The sequence below is a fragment of the Mastacembelus armatus genome, chromosome 8 (assembly GCF_900324485.2).
Source record: "Mastacembelus armatus chromosome 8, fMasArm1.2, whole genome shotgun sequence".
NCBI classification, from domain to species: Eukaryota; Metazoa; Chordata; class Actinopteri; order Synbranchiformes; family Mastacembelidae; genus Mastacembelus; species Mastacembelus armatus.
Window position 1 is genome coordinate 12,776,195 of NC_046640.1, and position 17,966 is coordinate 12,794,160.

Genomic DNA, 17,966 nt, shown 5'->3' on the forward strand with positions numbered 1-17,966 from the left:
GTTGGGACTGAATTCACTCAGTTTAAATGTAATGGCAAACTAAAAGTATACAACAGACAAACAGCAGACAGGTCCCACACCTGGTCTTCTATGTAGTTCACAGCATGAAAAGCAGAGCTTCCTCTCAGCTCGAGTCTCATCTCCATCCTGCACCCAAGGGTCTTATACCCGACAGCATGACTTATAGCCACAGTGCAATTCGAGCTGTTTCAAAGACATACTCCTAAATTTGGCAAAAGGTAGTATTTCCAGCTACGTTTATTTTCATCAACTCTTTCTGTATTCAGCTTGGTTCATTGGCTTACCAGGGATCCTTAATCGATATACCATGAAGTCCCCATAATTAATGGTGAAGATTCCCCTGGGACAGAAGAGGGTTGAAGCTAAGGCAAAGGCAGCAATTAGGAAATGACACAAATCCTACAGGAGCACTCAGTGCTCCCTGAAGCCCCATCAACCAGATGCAGATAAAAGGATTGAGTGTAAGGCTAAAGTTTGACCAAAAGGACATTGTCAAAACTGTCTATAGACAATTCCCTCTTTGCTCAACCAAGCAGAGACGTTTAGGGGAGACCATCATTTTTGGGTTAGGACTGCAGTTTTTATTGCTTATACATGGGTGTCATGGTTTACCACATCTTCAACAGCGTGGCATATCCTGCTGCCACACAGTGTAATGTAATAAGGACAGCTAACACTAAAATTATAACCAATAAAAACATAAACACAGTAAATATAAAGAGTACTTCTCAGCAGCTTAAAAGCTATGAAACACTAGACCTTGATGTTTTGCTGACAATGTCAGCCTATTCTGTCTGTATTAATGGCCTCTCACAGCTTTCCATACCTATTTTAATTAAATATGCCATATTTAGCTGTGTTTTTTTTTTTTGCTACTTGCACTGATCACACTATCTGTGGCTAGGTACAGCTGAAATCACTAGAGTGCATTTATATTCCCATGTTTTGTGAAAGGTCAGAAAAATCCAGTAGGCAGCCCTCCTTCACTACCTCACGCCCTCCCTGCCAGACTGCATAGTTGTTTCCTCTGAGCTACAGGTGTGAGCTGAGACAAGGAAACTGTTATCAGAGTAGACAGAAAGGTCAGGCTACTGGAAATTTTAGTGCAGGCTCAATCAACGGACAAAGCAGCTGGAAGGCTGAGGTTTTGTGATTTAATGATCTACTAAAACAGTCCTCAGCCTATGTTAGACAATCATTTATGCTTTGATACTTCTATAGTGTCTTCTAGTGTGGAAAAAAACTGTGAGTTCATCATGGTTATGGTTATAAAGTAGGATCCACAGTGTTTTTCTCATGTGTCTCTGAAACTGGCTAACTCAGCTTGACTAATGCACAACTTATTTTCTATAAGGCAGCACAAAAAAACAACACCATACACAGTATGTGGTCAAAATAACTACAAGGCAACTTTTAAATCCCCATTAGTGTATGCACATACATACACACAGCCCTAACTATTTTTTTTATATATAATCATTGGCATATAGTTTGGGGGGAAAAAACAAACCTGTTTCTCTATAACCTACATCTCTGCTGTGCACATGTGTGAGCTGGATCTCATTTAAAGTAATCCTCTTGCTTCCCACTTGCAGTGAGAACAGAGCCACCTGTGCAGCACACACCACACCTCTGCAGAGACTCATGAATCATTAATTGTCAATTAATAATTGAGCCGATTAAACATAAACTACAACTGCAACTAGACGAAGGAAGCACGCTTTGTTAAGAGAATGTTACTTGTCACAAAGCTTATTGCAATTAAAGGTGGGACCAGAAGGCTTTCTTGGAATACTTAGACTGATCTTAAACATTTGAATTTGAAGAACTCTCATTAAGAAACAAAGGGAACAAATTAAAAAATTTTTTTTTAAAAATTTATTGCCAATTTACTATTTAAACTTTCTTACACAACTAATGTTTCTGTCTTAGTATTGTACTGATGTTACATGCAACTAAAATATCAACGTAGACAAATAGTAATAGTAATATTATTCTAGTCAGTCCATTTTAGTCATGTGTTTGTGTAATATTCTTGGTGACCATCTGGGTGTATAAAAATAACAGTTCCAGTCTGTTACTGTAATAAAACTATACTGCACATGGATATAGTTATTGCATATAAACTTATTAGATATAATTATAACCCTAATCCAAAACAAATATTAGAATTTGCTTATTTCTTACACATTGCACATCAAGAGGATATTATACCCAGCAGATGAATATTTATTCGTCACTGGACTCATGTCTCATGGTGTAGTAAGATATTTTCAGTCTGCCTGCATTCTGCTCGTCCATCTGCACACACAGATGAGCCTTTTAGTCTCCTCGCTCCGCGTCACTAATGCTGAGGTGGCTGCTTGAGTTGAAAGTGATCCAGAATACAATGCTATAGCCAATCTGTGGCTGCTAAGATTATCAGTGGCAGCAATAATGAAAGCGGCCCAGCCCAGAGCTCATGTTGCTGCTGACAGGCAGTGGAAACACAGTCAATGCAAATAATGGCATTCAGTGGTCACTAGCCATGACAGAGGTAACTATGCATGTTAGACCTCTTACTGAACATGCTCTGCAGATTTCTCTCTGGGTCCTTTTCTTGTTCCCTAACTGGCCTCTATGTCCATAATTTCTAAATCGAGTGGAGATTTTTAATCAAAAATTCTCTTATTATACTGGAAATTGTTCAGGAATTTAATTCTGCACAGTTATGCAATGCAAAAGGAGGTGATAAGAGAGGGCACAAATATTCACTTTATGCAATAGCCAGCTTTGCAAATATTTAAACTAGGAATTTCCATGGCATTTTTTTATTTTGATGCCATGTATTAACCTACGCCTAATCCAGTGACACACAAACATTTCTTGACATTCATTAACAAACAGACAAATTTCTTGTGGGGGACTTTGCATTGACATTCATTTCCTAGACACTTAACCAAACCTTAAGCATACCCACTACTTGTCTAACTCTAACCCTTAATCTACCCTTAAAATAAACCTACAAGGAAGACAGAGTCCCCACAGTACATAAGAAGGTTTTGGTTCCCACAATGTGAGTAATACCAGGTGAACACACACACACACACACACACACACACACACACACACACACACACACACACACACACACACACACACACACACACACACACACACACACACACACACACACACACACACACACAAACCCGACTGCCACCTTGTGAACATGGTGCACTTTCTGGCACCTCTCCAGAGATCTGACTAACAGCAGGAGAAAGGTCTCTGTGCGGGAGAATTTTTTTTTTCAGTAAGACTACTATCCACATTTCTATATTTTCTTCTTTTAGATTTATGAATAAAAGATGAAATATGACAGGAGACATGTAATTTAATACTTAATATTCTACACAATATTCTTAAAAATAATACAACACTTAATATTGGGTATTAGAATATTAAAAGTGCGAATGCAAGTGCAATGTTTTTATTCTTTTTCATTGTAAGGCATACTTTCTGACTACATTTTATATTGGTCAAAATACTGAGTATCTGATATTCATTGGCCTTGTAATTCAATAAGAAGTTATACACAGTACTTTAACCTAATTAGCATACAGAAATAAATTCAAATGCAATGATAGACAAGCAGCAAACTAACCTCGTCAGGCAGAAAAATCACAACTGCTGAAGATCACAACAGAATGAGGTCCAAGCTGCGGAGAAGGGCATTGTGGATTCAAGTGTAGAGTTACAGCAGCAAACATGCCATCAAACCTGGTGGTGAAAGGTGGATAAAACAATCTACAGCTGAAATGATGTAAATGCAGCTCAAAACAGCTGTTAAGGCCAACAAAATACTGGGGGTTCAAAAGACAAACAGATCAGAAATAGTGTGACTTCCCTGAAAAGGCTTTTGACATTTGTCAAAAAATATCTGAAAAGCAGTTAAATAGTACAAGAAATGTAATGTTTTCAAAAACATTTCACTTCATCTATTTTAAATAATCATTCATTTTCTATAGTAACTCATCCATGTATCATTATCCATTCTTACATCAATCACTGCGTGCAGTCCAGCTTGAGGATCAGCACAGTGCCACAGCAAATGTTTATTTCCCTTAAGAAGTTGTCATCAGTGGTACCACCATGTCACACAGTGTTAGTCTTCCAGAAAGCCAAATGTACCCACAGCGCCTGGGGCTAAACTGGCGCCATCCACTTCCTGGGCACGGGCAACCATGAACACTCGGGCTCTATTTATAACCACTTATTAGAAAAGACTGTTTTTAAATGAGGCTGAAAAGATAAGACAGCAGCAGGAAAAGGGCCATTGTTTGGGAAGTTGCAGCTATTAGTAAACGTAGTTGTGTAGATGTGTAACAGGAAGAAACCTTTAGGCTGCAATGCCATGTTTGAAATTATTGTGTTAAAAACACATTAGATGATTCTTTCTCCTCACAGCCTGGAGAGAGGTACTTTTAACAGGAAACGCGGAATTGCAACATAATCAAAAACACATCATCATGATCGACTTCTGCTGAAAAACTGTGCACTGTCTCTTTAAGAGATGCACAAACATTTACTTCCTGTAGCATTAGCATCAACTAGCACGCCAAGCGGATGGTTTAAATACATAAAAGTATTGTGTAAAGGTTACAGGAGTGACAACGTTATGGCAGGGAGAAAAAGAAAGATGCGAACAGCGACAGTAGCCCCACCTGAACAAGTAGTAGCGTTAAATAAACATAAAAACAGGACGGACTTTCTAAAGGTCTCACCTGCAGAACATTATGAAAGCACAGAGACGGATCACAGTCAGTATTTCGTCCAATATGACCCGCAGGACAGACTGGGGCAGGATTTTTTCAACCAGCCTTGCATTCATTTGGCTAAAGCATTCCTTGGCAAGGTAATGCACACATCTTTAGCAATGCAATGTTCCTTGGGACCTATGCAACAAATTGTTTAAATATATCCCCACACCCTTCAAATGTCTGGATTTGGCAGATCGAGCATTTGAAACCATTAGATCCTCAGTAGGATATTGACTTGCTGCTACTCATCAATTATATGACTAATCATAACAAGACATAGCGTGTGTGCTTTCTTTTCCCTGCAGGTGTTGGTCCGCAGGTGTGCAGATGGCACTGAGCTGAGAGGGAGGATAGTGGAAACTGAAGCCTACCTTGGAGGGGAGGACCAAGCTTCACACTCTGCAGGAGGCAAACGCACAAAGAGGAACGCAGCCATGTTCATGAAGCCAGGCACCATCTATGTGTATTTGATCTACGGCATCAACCTCTGTATGAATGTGTCAAGTGAAGGTAAAAGCTTTACCCACTAAAGATGACACCTAGATCATGTTGTGTTATTTATGATAGCTATGTCAGCCTTGAGATACATACCAACATAAGAAATATTATAAAGCCTTTTTTGATTTAATGTGTTTGTCATTAATGCAACATTACAACTATAAAGTGGTTTGTGCATTCCATCATCAGTGTGTAGAGGGCAAAAGGAAGGAGACAGAGTGGAGCCCTGCTGATTGATGCATATTGTATGGGGTTTTTCCACAGGGGAGGGTGCTGCTGTGCTGCTGCGCTCCCTCGAACCCCTGGAGGGTTTGGCTGTCATGAGGCAGCTGAGGGCAGCTAGACGCAAAGAGGGAGCCCAACCACTGAAGGACAAAGAGCTCTGCAATGGGCCTTCAAAGCTGTGCCAGGCTTTAAATATACCCCGCTCTTTTGACCGCAGAGACCTAGTCTCAGATCCAGAGGTGTGGCTGGAGAGGGATCCCAACACAAGTCCAATAGGACCCCAAGACATTGTATCAGCACCACGAATTGGGATTGAGTCCCACGGGGACTGGGCCAATAAGCCGTGGCGTTTTTATCTTAGTGGGCACACATGTGTTAGTGTAGTGAATAGAGAGGCAGAAAAGCTGTCTCTGTCTGGAAATGTAGTAAATGGTTAATGTTGCTCAGATGAAACAGTCTGAGGACTGCACAATGTCAAAAAGAATTAATAGGACTATTCATTCAACTACTTTTCAACTACTTGAATGAATACTACCAGCTGTTCCCTTTGTGAACCTCATCGTTGCATTACTGGAATACACTACTTATACATAGGAGAAATGAAATTATTCATATTATTAAAAAAATTATTCATTTTTGAAGTATTTTCTTTTTAGGTCTTAGAAAGTCAAATTCATATAAATCTCAACAACTGATACAAAGTTGTACTGGAAAGTAACAGACTTTGAGGCAGCTGAAATACAACTAAATTTTTCAGTGACTGCATTAAAAAAAACAAACAAATCACTTACGAAATGTCCCTTTACTCACATGGGTGTCTTTTGTTCAGTTCTTCCATCTGTTTTAAAATAAACATTCATACTTGGGAAATTCTCCTCTCAATGACTCAGTGATTTCACAGATGTCTGGAACGCTCTACTTCCCTCAAAGCAAAAACAGCCTGTGTGATGTTTAAAGTCTTCCCATTCTTGCCGACTTTCACTCTCTACCACTGGGACTCCTGAGGAGAGGTAGCTGGAGGTCTGGAATGATCATTACTCACTGTGCCCCTCTGTGGGCAGTACAGATGATCTAGGACATCTTGGAGAGAGGAATATGAAGATGAACTACCTTTACCGCAATCGTTCTAATATTTAGAGCAAACACTGGAATTGTTTGTGTTATGTAGAAAATAATTTAATTTTGTAAACAAACATTTGGCTCAAAGCACTTTCCACATCTTGAAAATATGCACAAAAAAACAATTATTGTGTCAGTTCATTTCAGAACATCACTGAGCAAAAGCACTTAGCTGTGAGAACAGCAGGCTGTTAACAGCTCTCAAACTGACACCCTTGGTGACAGCTGATATCTTCTCTGTGCCACTACTCCATGGGTGACTGAAAGATTGAAATAATGGGATCCTCGTGGTTGGTCACCACAAGGACACTGCGGAACTTGTCTAACAGTGTCTTGAGCTGTGAGCGCCTCATGTTCTCATTGTACATAATCTCTTCCAGGTGGTGATGCCCCCGAAAATAGTGCAGCAGCCTGAAAGCAGTCAACATAACAGAGTTTCACTGATTCATTAGCTAAACAAATCAACCATGAGGCAGCTTTAATGACATTTGAGCAATTTCCCACTTTAATTAGTAAAGTTTAGTAAAGTGTTTTTTAATAATGTGCAATAGGTAGCACACACCACTGATTAACTGATAGCTGAGCTCACTACACACATTTTATTTTCAATACATTCTTAACTAACAGCTGGCAAACCCTAACTCTCCAGCCAATATTTCCAATTAAATTTCCCAATATTCTGTGAATACAATTATAACAATTTTCCAAACCACTGCATAAATATCATCTTATTCCCTATGAGACATAGAAGTGGTTTATGTCAAAATGAGTCACTGGATCATTGCAAGAAACTATATCATCTGTTAACTAAGTGTATAAAAGCAGAGAGCGGTGGAAAGCTTTGAAACATTTAATGCACAAAACACGGAATTTCGTGTATGTTCGAGGCAGGTTGAAGTACCTGGCAAACATCCGCAGATCCTCCGGATTTTGTGCAGCAGGGATGTTAAGAATAACCTGCCTCTCATGCTCCGACAGGCTCGCAAGTAGAGTCTCAGTCATCCTCTTGTTTAGTGGAGAGTCCCCACCAGGTAGCAGCTCTGCACTGGAGTTGTCCATACTGGGACTGGTGAGGGTCATGTCGTCACTGCTGGCTGCACACAGGGAGCAGAGTGATGGTCAAAGGTGACGTATTATCTCTTACACCTGAAAGAGCAAAGCGGGGACATACTTGGAGAACCAAAGCTGAGTGCACTAGGGGTGCTGAGACTGCGGCCTCCGACTCGGGCAGCCAGAGGAAGGTCTTCATCCCTCAGCCCGGGCTCTTCCTCACTGGGCGGTACCAAGAGACAAACGTAGGTGTGCAGCTGGATTAGCAGATGATGCTGGAGCATCCACACCACCATCTGGATCAGGTAAGCCTAGTCAGGAGAAGAGCACAAAGCTAAATTATAGGTGAACATAGGATAATCGCTGAGCAAATGAAGCTCAACATGTTCCTGTCACTAACCAAGTCAAATGAAGCTCAACATGTTCCTGTCACTAACCAAGTCAAGCATGTTTAAAATGAGCACTAGGCACCATACAAGCCCAAAAGAGAACCATGAGAGACAGCCATGTCTCTAACCTTGTGCACATAAAAAATGAATGCTGCAGATGCTGGGGCTGTGGTCCCTCTGCCATTTATAATTCATTCCCAACACACAAACAGCTCTGCCAAAACAAGTTGGGTCAGAGGAGAACACCAGATGTTTCTGCTCTTAAAGTAGACTATCTAAATTCACAGTAATAATTCTACAAATATGATTGGATTAAGAAAGAAAGACTCATTTATTTTTTGTTTGCTTTCAATTTCGACAGAAATGTCTGTTTTTGTTCATAATGTCACAATTGGTTATTCTTCAATCTGAAACCACTTCTTCAGTCAAGAAACACCCTTTCAGAATTACAGTTGTTTCCAACAAATTTTTATTTGTTCAGGTTTGTTTAGAATTTTAAAATTATGTAATTCATTCTTCTACACCCACATCAGATTATTTCAAGAACAGCAAAAAAAAAAAAAAAAACAACTAGAGGGGTGTCTCACTCACTTCTTCACAGTCTCGTTATATAATCATTACTTATTTTATATTATGTTTCCTACCTCCTGTGCAGGAGCTTCCAAGGGATTTCTGAACTCGGCCAGAGAGACAGGCAGTGAGAACTTGGCTAACATGGAGGGCAGATCATAACCAGGAAAGTGCTGGGTAAAGTGTTCAGCCAGTGGTGAGTATCTATCAAGTGAGAGATGGCACACATTATTCTACGACACATCAAGATATGTTTTTGAGAGCCATGTTTATGAGGTACCAGCATATGTGGGTGGTTAGCAATATCAGCTGTACATTAACACAGCAGCTACACATCAAACTTACAGAGAGATGTTGGCATGAGGGGAAAGCATGTACACATTGTTCTCACACAGTGGATAGATGATGATCGCTTTGCCCCAGTAAACCAAGTGGGCAGCAATTTGAAAGATCTGAGAAAGGAAATATTGTGACTATAATATTACTGATATGACATCTAAAATACAAAATGTTTCACAAGTAAAGAACATCTCTTGAAGTAAAATATAGTCCTTCTTGTACTACATGTAACATAGAAATGTACTCAAGATTTGTCATGAATGTACATATATTCTCCACTAGATGGCAGTAAAACACCATCATCACAGTACCCTCTGTGTTAGCAAACTTTATACTTATATTTTCAAGAGATCTTAAATACACGATATTATATCACATCACAGTATTTTTCACATTGCTTGATGCATGTGGAGAAATCTGCTCATCATTTTATGCAGTTAATTTTTTTGTGTTATAAAAAAGGGCTTCACATTTTATAAATGCTTTTTGAAATCAGAAAATATATCTGTTGATGTGAAGTGCAGTGGTAATGTAATTGGTGTGACTGTTCTGCACCTGAAGTAGGGCCAGATCAGCATCCTGGGCGAGCTGCTGCAGATTCTTCATTGCTGAGGAGGTTTTGATGAGGCGCACCATCGCGGGTGAGCAGTCGAGAGGAAGCTGACTCAGCAGTGCCTTCTCACTTTCCAGCAGCAGCAGGGCATGATAGGGTCTGGGTTCATGAAATGACATATATTAGAGCATCTGAATCAGCAGAATTTTTTCTTTAAAGACTGCATCTACCTCCTCAATAGAAGCCAGAAGGAAAGAGCATTAGTACCTGTCTGTACAACAAACAGTATCTGCATGTACGAAACAACTTTGTGTATGTGGCAGCACAAACAGAACACTGTAATTTAAGTAACAGTAGGTGGCAGCATTGCCCACAAAAATTTAACATGGTTTCTTTAGACAGCTTTATTAATTAAATATTGAAGCTCACAAAACATATGGTCATGAACTCTTAAACACAATACTTCACTGACATAAACTGATGGGGGAATTAGACCTCTTGTTCAGCAAGTCAACTTGTGATGTGCATCCAACAACACAGATAAAAGATCCTAACAGTCCTGTACCAATCGACAGTCATGTGCACACCATGCAGGCTGACAAAAATATTGTGTTGTGTATTTCTGTTAGGTTCATGAGTTTATCACTTCTATTTGTTCTTTTTCCTCAACCAGGTCGACCTAAGACACACCACAGTTTATATTTTAAGATGACAATTACATTTGTGAAAATAAAAAGTTCCATTTGTGGCCAGAAAAGAACAAAACTGTATTAAAAAGTAACAATTACAGCCATGTATATGTAATCTCCCAGCCTCATTTACATGTTGCAGAAAATGTTTTATCAGTCATAACACTTTGGACATGTATTTGTGCTGTGAGAATGAGACTGTTGGGTGTGTTGGGTGGAGTATTTGTGTTTAGTTGTGATAGGCCAATATTAGTTTAGAGACTACAACTGCTAAATGTTAGTCTTCTATTATACTACTATATCACTATTTTACCAGAAATACCACAGTACAATAAACATAGTATATATAGAAAATACAAACACACCTTATTGCCTTAAGGCTGCGCTCTAATGCCTCTGGGGGGATATAATTGCTACCAATCCTGTGGATCTTGTGTGGTAAACAGAAGCTCACCTCCAGCCAGTTGTTAATATGTAGTCGCACCACACCAGTTGTACAGAGACTGACAAAATATCCATATTATCATTAATATTGGCATTGTAGTATAAATATGTTAGAATTTGAAAAAAAAACACTATCTATTAAAACAATAGAATAATGGTAATGTGAATGACTGAACATGTACCATATAATACAGAAAAATGGCTCTATCAGTGAATAGACACTTCCATACTAAATTAACCCAATTATATGGAAATTCCAGGGTATAAACACCACAGTTGCTGGGCAGATATTGAGAAAGCATGACTGAGCCTTTCACATGCCATCTTAGCTGTAATATCAGAGTGCACTATCTAGAATATACTGTACATTGTGTAAGAAAAAAAGAGATCATCAGTGTAACAATACGAAAGATGTGAAATGTGCTTTATTACACACCTGTCATAAGCCTCCTTCAGGTCCCTGGCTAACTTACATTTGGGAAGAATTTGTCTAAATGGGGACTGCGGACTTCCATCCACTGACCAGAAAAACAAAGAAAACTGTGAACTGTGTACTGTCATATCTAAGCTTAAGTAAAATACAATTAATTGTTATAAAATTCTTTAATTTCATTGAAATAGAGCTGTGTGTCAATTGTGTGCATCTCACTCTCAGTCATGGTGGTAATCTCATCCTGGGCAGCCAGCATCAATTTGGCCTCTCTGGTCAGATACTGGCAGCGCCGCTCCTCGTGCTGCAGGGCTATTGCGATGCGCCGTGACAGGTTGTGCATGCAGCTGATGACGGACGGGTCAGCATTCGTCTGTAGAGGAAAACAAAAGGTGGCCTCTTTTTGTAGTTTTGTGTAATTTTAATACATGTCATATGTATAAAAGTCAATAACGCATTACACTGGATTAACATCACTACATTAATTTATCACATATCCAGTCTATTGAATGTCAAAACTATATGGGCATGAATGAGCTTAAGGTGATGTGATCTATCTACCTATCTATATGTATTTATTTATTTAGTTATTTACTAGAATACAAATTTTAAATGTGAATCTGGTCAAAATGTAATGAGTGGCGCCCATTATAAATGCCTTCTGCAATATTAACATGACCTACTAAGACTGTTATTCTTACAGATGGTTTCAATGTACAAACACCAGTCACCAGGCAAAACATGACTAAGCATTTCTCACCCCAGTTAGCTGAGCTGTACAATGACTCAGCATGGGCAGGAACAGGCCTTGCCCTGTTGGACAGCATGATTAAGCATAGCAAATTGGCCCCTCCTCCATCTGAGTTCCTATACCCTCACAGATAGAGTATACTGGAACATTATCACCACCACACACCCCTGACATGCACGATTAACAGACCGCAAAATCTATGTCTCCCACCCACAGTCAGCTGAATTAATCGTACTATCACCAAAAACAAAAACGTCAAAATAAGTTGTAATAATTAACAGTTATGCTCAGCATTTAATGAATAGAGCTGTTTTCTTTGCTATTGGGTACCAAATATATAAACCCTTTATAACAACCACCATAATATTAACAATTATAATTCAAAAATCTAAAGAATTATTTTCATACCCTCAGTGCAAATACGACATTAAATAAGATCATGGTGGGCATCTCTCTCTTAGGCGAAGGATCTGTTTTAGAAACCTGTACAGAAAGAAGACATATTTTCCATTGCATGAAAGAAGCACTAATATGAGAAAATTTAACTTTTTTATGCATGTAAAGTTATATGCAAGGGAAATGATATGGTGTGGTTGATATAAAAAACAGTTCAATTCGCATTCAATATAGCAGAGTGGCAATAATAAATGTTGCATGATTCTATGAGTAAAACAGTAGAAATAATGGCAGTTGCACTAGCACAATGATACAATGGACCTACAATAAAACAACCATTTTCAACCACGACAAAGCATGTTTGTTGAGACTTTCCTCATATAAAGCAGGTGTCAATTACTTTCATAGAAGCTCCTTAAAATTGAATATTGAATTCTTTTTGTTGTATGTATTGATTATCAACACTAAGACTTGTATTTTCTGCACTTGTACTAAAGAGAAAATGACTTAACATAATTTAGTGGAGCATTAGTTAAAATCATCCATCTTTGTATTAGGCTTAATTATTGCTTACCTGAATGACAGGAGGATGCTGAAGGAGGGTAGGGTGACCCACAAATCGAACATTGTCTATCTTCAGTTCAAACTTCTTTCCACACATATCAGATTTGGTAGCCAGGATGGTGGAGAGGATGATGTCAGAGAATCTTTTGAGAAGGAAGATCAGACTCTATGAGAAAAGTGTGTGCAGTGGAAAAACAAGTTGTAGCACAGACAGAGCTGGGACAGTGAGAAAGTTTAAATCAGGCCTGTTTCTTTACATTGTCCATATTCCTGTCTATAAGAAGGGTTGCGTTAATCAGTTGCATCTGCCTGTAATGTAATTCATTAAAGTATAAATAAAAAAGCCTATGTGGCTACTGGAGAGGAGAAAAGAGAAAGAGGCCTCCTTGCCGAAAGCGTGAAGCTGCTGAATGAATTAAGAGTGTGAAAGACTCATGCTGGCTTGACTTAAGAAACTCATGCTGCAATCAAAGGAAAAAATAAAAATAAAAAAAAAATCAAGGCATTACCTTACAGTAAAAAAAATGTAACACACTATAGATTTAACCCACCAATGCAATTTGGAAAGAATGTGCAATTACTTCATTAATTTTCATTTTATTTTGTAATGCCAAGTGTACTCACCAGATGTAGTTTAACCAATATAAATTAAAACTTTAATTACAGTTTAAAAATGTTGGATTTATTGTTCAAAAGCCACCACAGAGAGGAAAGCAACAGTGAAATCCCTAATTAACCAAATACTGATTCAATGAATCTGGTATGGAAAATTTACAATTATCTTTTGAAGTTGGGGATCCAAAAAGGACACAAAATAGGAAAGAATGGGATAAAAAGAAAAAAAAAAAAAAAAAGAGAGGGGTGATCTAAGCGAAGGAAAGGTGGTTTAGAATGATTCGGTCTTACCCGGCTACCAACTGTTCGTCAGTTAGTGAAGACTGATCTCTGAAATGGGAATTGGGCCATAAAAAAGAAGAAAAAAAAAAAACAAACAAAAAGGAAAATGCGACACATTTGGGCTGAATGCATAAAATGGACATCAACACAACCCCAACAAACATGTGACACTGTGATGAGAAAATGGGGGTGATTTAAATGGCCAGTTAAACCTGTCTAAGGCAAACCTGTCATTAATGTTGGCACATTTCTATTTTAGAAATTTATGGAGCTAAATCAGCCGAAATATTTATCTACAGTGTTTAACATTTATCATTAACCTAAACAGATACTGCAATATTTTTGACAAGGCTCATGCAGTTTAAAGTTGTAAAGCATAGTATAACCTGAAAGGCCATATATTAATTAAAAACTGTAAAACGGGACTACCCACTATAAACACTGCTTAGAAGTGGGATCAGCAGGATTTGATGATCTTGTGCCAGATTTATCAGACTATGCCTGGTGGGCTGAATTTAGGTCAAAAGATTTTAAATGCTCATGTGTGGCTCTTTCCTGTGACCAAAGTAATTTCAACCAATCAACAACTGATCAGCATTAGTAACCATAAGTTTTAATCATATTTTCTATCACTTCTGTTACAATCAGACCTGACAGCTCAGTCACACATTACAAACAGCCAAGTGTTTTTGTTGCACTTTGCATCAAAAACTGTTTGTTTTCCCCAACATATTCCACTAGCAGCTGGGCCTGTGAAGACGTTTACACATATGTGAAGTTGATAGCTTTACATTTAAAGTAACACCTGTCAATGATTTGTTTAGATTCTTCAGTTAATTTGGGGAGTTCAGTTATGCTCAGCTGCATGGCCTAATTTAACTATGGGAAAAATCCTCAACTCTTGAAGAAAAAAAGAAACAATTGTTTTTGATTTGATTTTGGTGGGGGAAAACAACAGGGAAGGAAGAAAGGGGAAAGTAAAAATCTAATCTGGACTGTGTATCTATCTATAGTCAGTTGGATTACATTTAAATTTCATGAATATTTTAATAACAGATGAAGGCCAAAGCTTATACCTTGAATCGCCATCCTGATCCTCAAGACCATCTCCAGCTGTGTTGAGTGCATATGGATTTCGTTGTTTTGCTTGAGAACAGAAATATTAATATTAGGTCACATGATTAGGTCAGCTAGGGGGAAAACCCACTTGTTGTATGAGGCCAGAGGTGTTAGGTGAACTCTGTTGTTGTCATTAAGAGTACTTGTTGTACTTTCCTGTGTTTTTACGTCAACATATTATAAATATATTACAACACGAATAAAACCTGCCCAGCAAATAAAGAAAAAAAACTCTTTAAACCACAACAAAATAGTTTCATTGTAGTGTTTCAAATACAACATACGTTTTTCTTGTTGGACTGCGGGTTATTAGATTGTCAAAGTAAAAGTGTAGCTGTGATGTAGGTGGCTAATGCTAATGCTAACCTACCTGTAAGAGAAGACGGGTACTCAGCCACTCTTTGGAAAGGGTAACGAAACAATAGTTTGTTCCCTCGGCTGCCGGAGCTAACTAGGATAACACTAATAGGACTAGTTTTATCGCCGCTTTTGTAGACGCTGTTCTGTGACTGACTGTACATGAATTGTCGGTCATCTGGGTTTAGCATCATGTTAGCATAACAGCTAACTTTACGTCAACTGCGACGACAGTAAACTCGGTCGCCACGTGCACCCGCGGTCACTGGACGGTAGCGTGTTGCAGGTGAAGCTGTTATTGATGTTTTCCATACACAAACAACAGCCCTAAAAAAATTAAACACTAATTCCTTGTAGGTTTTAGGTATGCCTGTAAAGTCCCCCTTACTGCTGTGATTGTTGTGTGTTACGTTGAAAAACGGTCGACTGGAACAGAGGACCCGACTATATGTTCCCCCGTCACATTTTGTCCACTAGACGGCGCGTTAGGCAGGTTGTGAGACTCTCCGGTCGCTTTGCTTTGTAGATAAGATTTAGGCTTTGGAAAACGAAGATAACACCTCAGATTTATTTCTAAATCCCCATATCAGTCTACTAGAGATCTAACAAGAACCAGGAGCATTACTGAGCACATCACTGCTGTTTTTAAATTTTTACAGTTACCTACAAAATGGATCCGCTACTGTTAGTTTACTCATATGGTAGATTTATTTATCTCCTTGAATGATATGAACTCAGCAGGAGTCTTAGAGGCTTTAGGAAATAGTCAGCTAGAAACTGGAGTCAGAACCACGAAGTTGCTGTTGTCTACCATGGATAGACTCAGCTTTCTGCTGACCCTTTCTTACCAATTACTGCACTATAAGTGGCTGTGTTTCTGTTCTGTTGGTCTGGTCTGTTTTATATTTTCCTTTTGTATATTTGATTCTGTTTCAAATTTTTAAAATCTCTTAATTGAGGTTATTCTGTATTTAATGGTTTTCTTTACTGGTGTAAATTAAAGCACCGTTGTAGCTGGCAGTTCAGCCGTCGTCCTTATGACGATAGAAGTATTTTGATCCACTGTTATAATATTTTCAGATGACCGCACCCATTTATATTAAATTGCATGTCTCTAGAAGGACCGGTAAACATATTCGCTCTGCCAAAGAAAATTTATAGAAAAATACAAAATATTTTTTATTTACCACAGATCCACTCAATCGTGAGCTTCTTCTCCAATTAGGGTCAACCCAAGACTCTTAAATCACAGCATTCAAAGAATGAAGCCTAATATTCAGAATATTTTCCCTGATCTTGAAATGGGAATGTGCTCACTGTCAGGATTGAGATTATGAAGTTTAGTGTCAAGAGTGACAAATCTCATTATGATGATATATAGTAAACTACCTGAACAGGAAACCAGATTACCCGGTGACATTAAAACACACTGAGAAGATAAGTAAATATCCAAACTTATACAAATGATCACACTGAGAGATGTGTTTTAGTTTTATTTGCTGCGCTTTGGAAACATTGGTAGGACAGCTCGTCATTTGAATATGGTCTGCCTCTCCTTCAGTGGTACTGTTTGCCCAGGGCAGAGGTGACCACAGCCAGGAACTTCTGGAAGGCCTCCTGAACATCAGCGGTGAAGACGGAGGGGCCGAACTTGGCAGCCACACAGATGGTGATACATTCAGCAAGAAGCTTAAATGTAGAAAATCAAAAGGTTGCATTAAGGAAACTACAGTCAATAGATGCGTAATTGAAGAAATGATGGTGCGTCAGGCGGTAACGTACCCTGAAGTTATCAGGATCCACATGGAGCTTCTCAGAGTGCATCACGCTCAGATCGGCGTAAGCGTTCTTGATGTCGTCCATGTTCTTCACAGCCTTTTCCAACCCACCCATCACCGTCTTGCCATGCTTGGCCACTTTAGGGTTTCCCAGGATGGCGGCATCGGTGGACAGGTCCCCAAATGCTGCGAAGTGTCTCTGAGTCCATGGATACACAATCAGAAGTCTGGAAAGACACAATCGACGAGAAATTAAACACCTAAAAATTTTTTCTGAAGAAAAGGGCTAAAAAAAATAAAACAATGAGTTTGTGGTGAATAACATTTGTTGTTACCCAGTGTGTAACAATCACCTGTTTCATAAACTCGTATCTCTAAATGGACTAGATAAATAATTAAATTGACGAGTTACCTGGTAAGAGCCTGGGGTCCAATTTCACCCACGTCGACCTTTCCCCACACATTGGTGACGGCGCTGCGCTCAGCATCTGTCCACTTTACCATGTTGACGACGTTAAGGTTTTTACGAGGTTTAAAACAAATCTCTGATCACAAACCTTTAGCAAAGTCTAGTCCTGTGGGTTTTATTGATTATTTAATGCCACACCTCTCAGCCCTGGAAGCATCTGATTGGACCAAAGGCGATGAGCTGTTGGGCTGTTGCCTGCAACGAGTTAGATAGGATCTTACCAGAAAATTACAGATAAGAATAAATTGAAAACATGACTGGTAAATTATTATGCGATTTAATGTAATTTTAATATAATATAGCTGTAAGCAAAACTGAAAATTAATTTGATATTATGCTTTCCAGCTTCATTTGAAGTTTTTGCATCAGTTCCTACAAGTCCATTTATTCAGTTTATATATGAATACAATAACATAACTATTACATAATATTTAGACATGGTATTGTAAAATCTTGTTTGTTCTCTCAGTGGGATTTAGCGTCCTTTATACACAGAAATATATCATTGT

At 38.7% G+C, this 17,966-nt stretch overlaps 3 protein-coding genes across 6 annotated transcripts; 1 reads left to right on the forward strand and 2 right to left on the reverse strand.

Moving 5' to 3' along the window:
* Positions 1-4,124: 4,124 nt before the first annotated feature.
* Positions 4,125-6,413, forward strand: mpg (N-methylpurine DNA glycosylase). The gene is made up of 3 exons (XM_026324099.1): positions 4,125-4,915; positions 5,126-5,330; positions 5,583-6,413. Exons 1-3 carry the CDS (start codon positions 4,574-4,576, stop codon positions 5,978-5,980), a joined length of 945 nt encoding a protein of 314 aa, XP_026179884.1. The 5' UTR covers positions 4,125-4,573; the 3' UTR covers positions 5,981-6,413.
* nprl3 (NPR3-like, GATOR1 complex subunit) lies at positions 6,327-15,638 on the reverse strand. Of its 4 annotated transcripts, XM_026324095.2 has the most exons (14): positions 15,224-15,638; positions 14,811-14,880; positions 13,744-13,782; positions 12,848-12,980; positions 12,286-12,360; positions 11,346-11,499; positions 11,133-11,214; positions 10,618-10,755; positions 9,566-9,722; positions 9,017-9,123; positions 8,746-8,875; positions 7,834-8,023; positions 7,564-7,756; positions 6,327-7,073 (listed from the first exon to the last, which is right to left on the reverse strand). In XM_026324095.2, the coding sequence occupies exons 1-14, from the start codon at positions 15,402-15,404 to the stop codon at positions 6,908-6,910; spliced, it is 1,815 nt and encodes a 604-aa protein (XP_026179880.1). In that variant the 5' UTR covers positions 15,405-15,638; the 3' UTR covers positions 6,327-6,907. The 4 variants fall into 4 exon arrangements, with proteins under 4 accessions (XP_026179880.1, XP_026179881.1, XP_026179882.1 ...); XM_026324096.2 differs by lacking the exon at positions 13,744-13,782; XM_026324097.2 differs by lacking the exons at positions 12,286-12,360; positions 12,848-12,980; positions 13,744-13,782; positions 14,811-14,880; positions 15,224-15,638 and adding an exon at positions 11,810-12,240.
* A 1,051-nt stretch (positions 15,639-16,689) lies between these two features.
* LOC113140286 (hemoglobin subunit beta-A-like) lies at positions 16,690-17,562 on the reverse strand. Its single transcript, XM_026324100.1, has 3 exons — positions 17,401-17,562; positions 16,993-17,215; positions 16,690-16,899 (listed from the first exon to the last, which is right to left on the reverse strand). The coding sequence occupies exons 1-3, from the start codon at positions 17,490-17,492 to the stop codon at positions 16,768-16,770; spliced, it is 447 nt and encodes a 148-aa protein (XP_026179885.1). The 5' UTR covers positions 17,493-17,562; the 3' UTR covers positions 16,690-16,767.
* Positions 17,563-17,966: the final 404 nt, after the last annotated feature.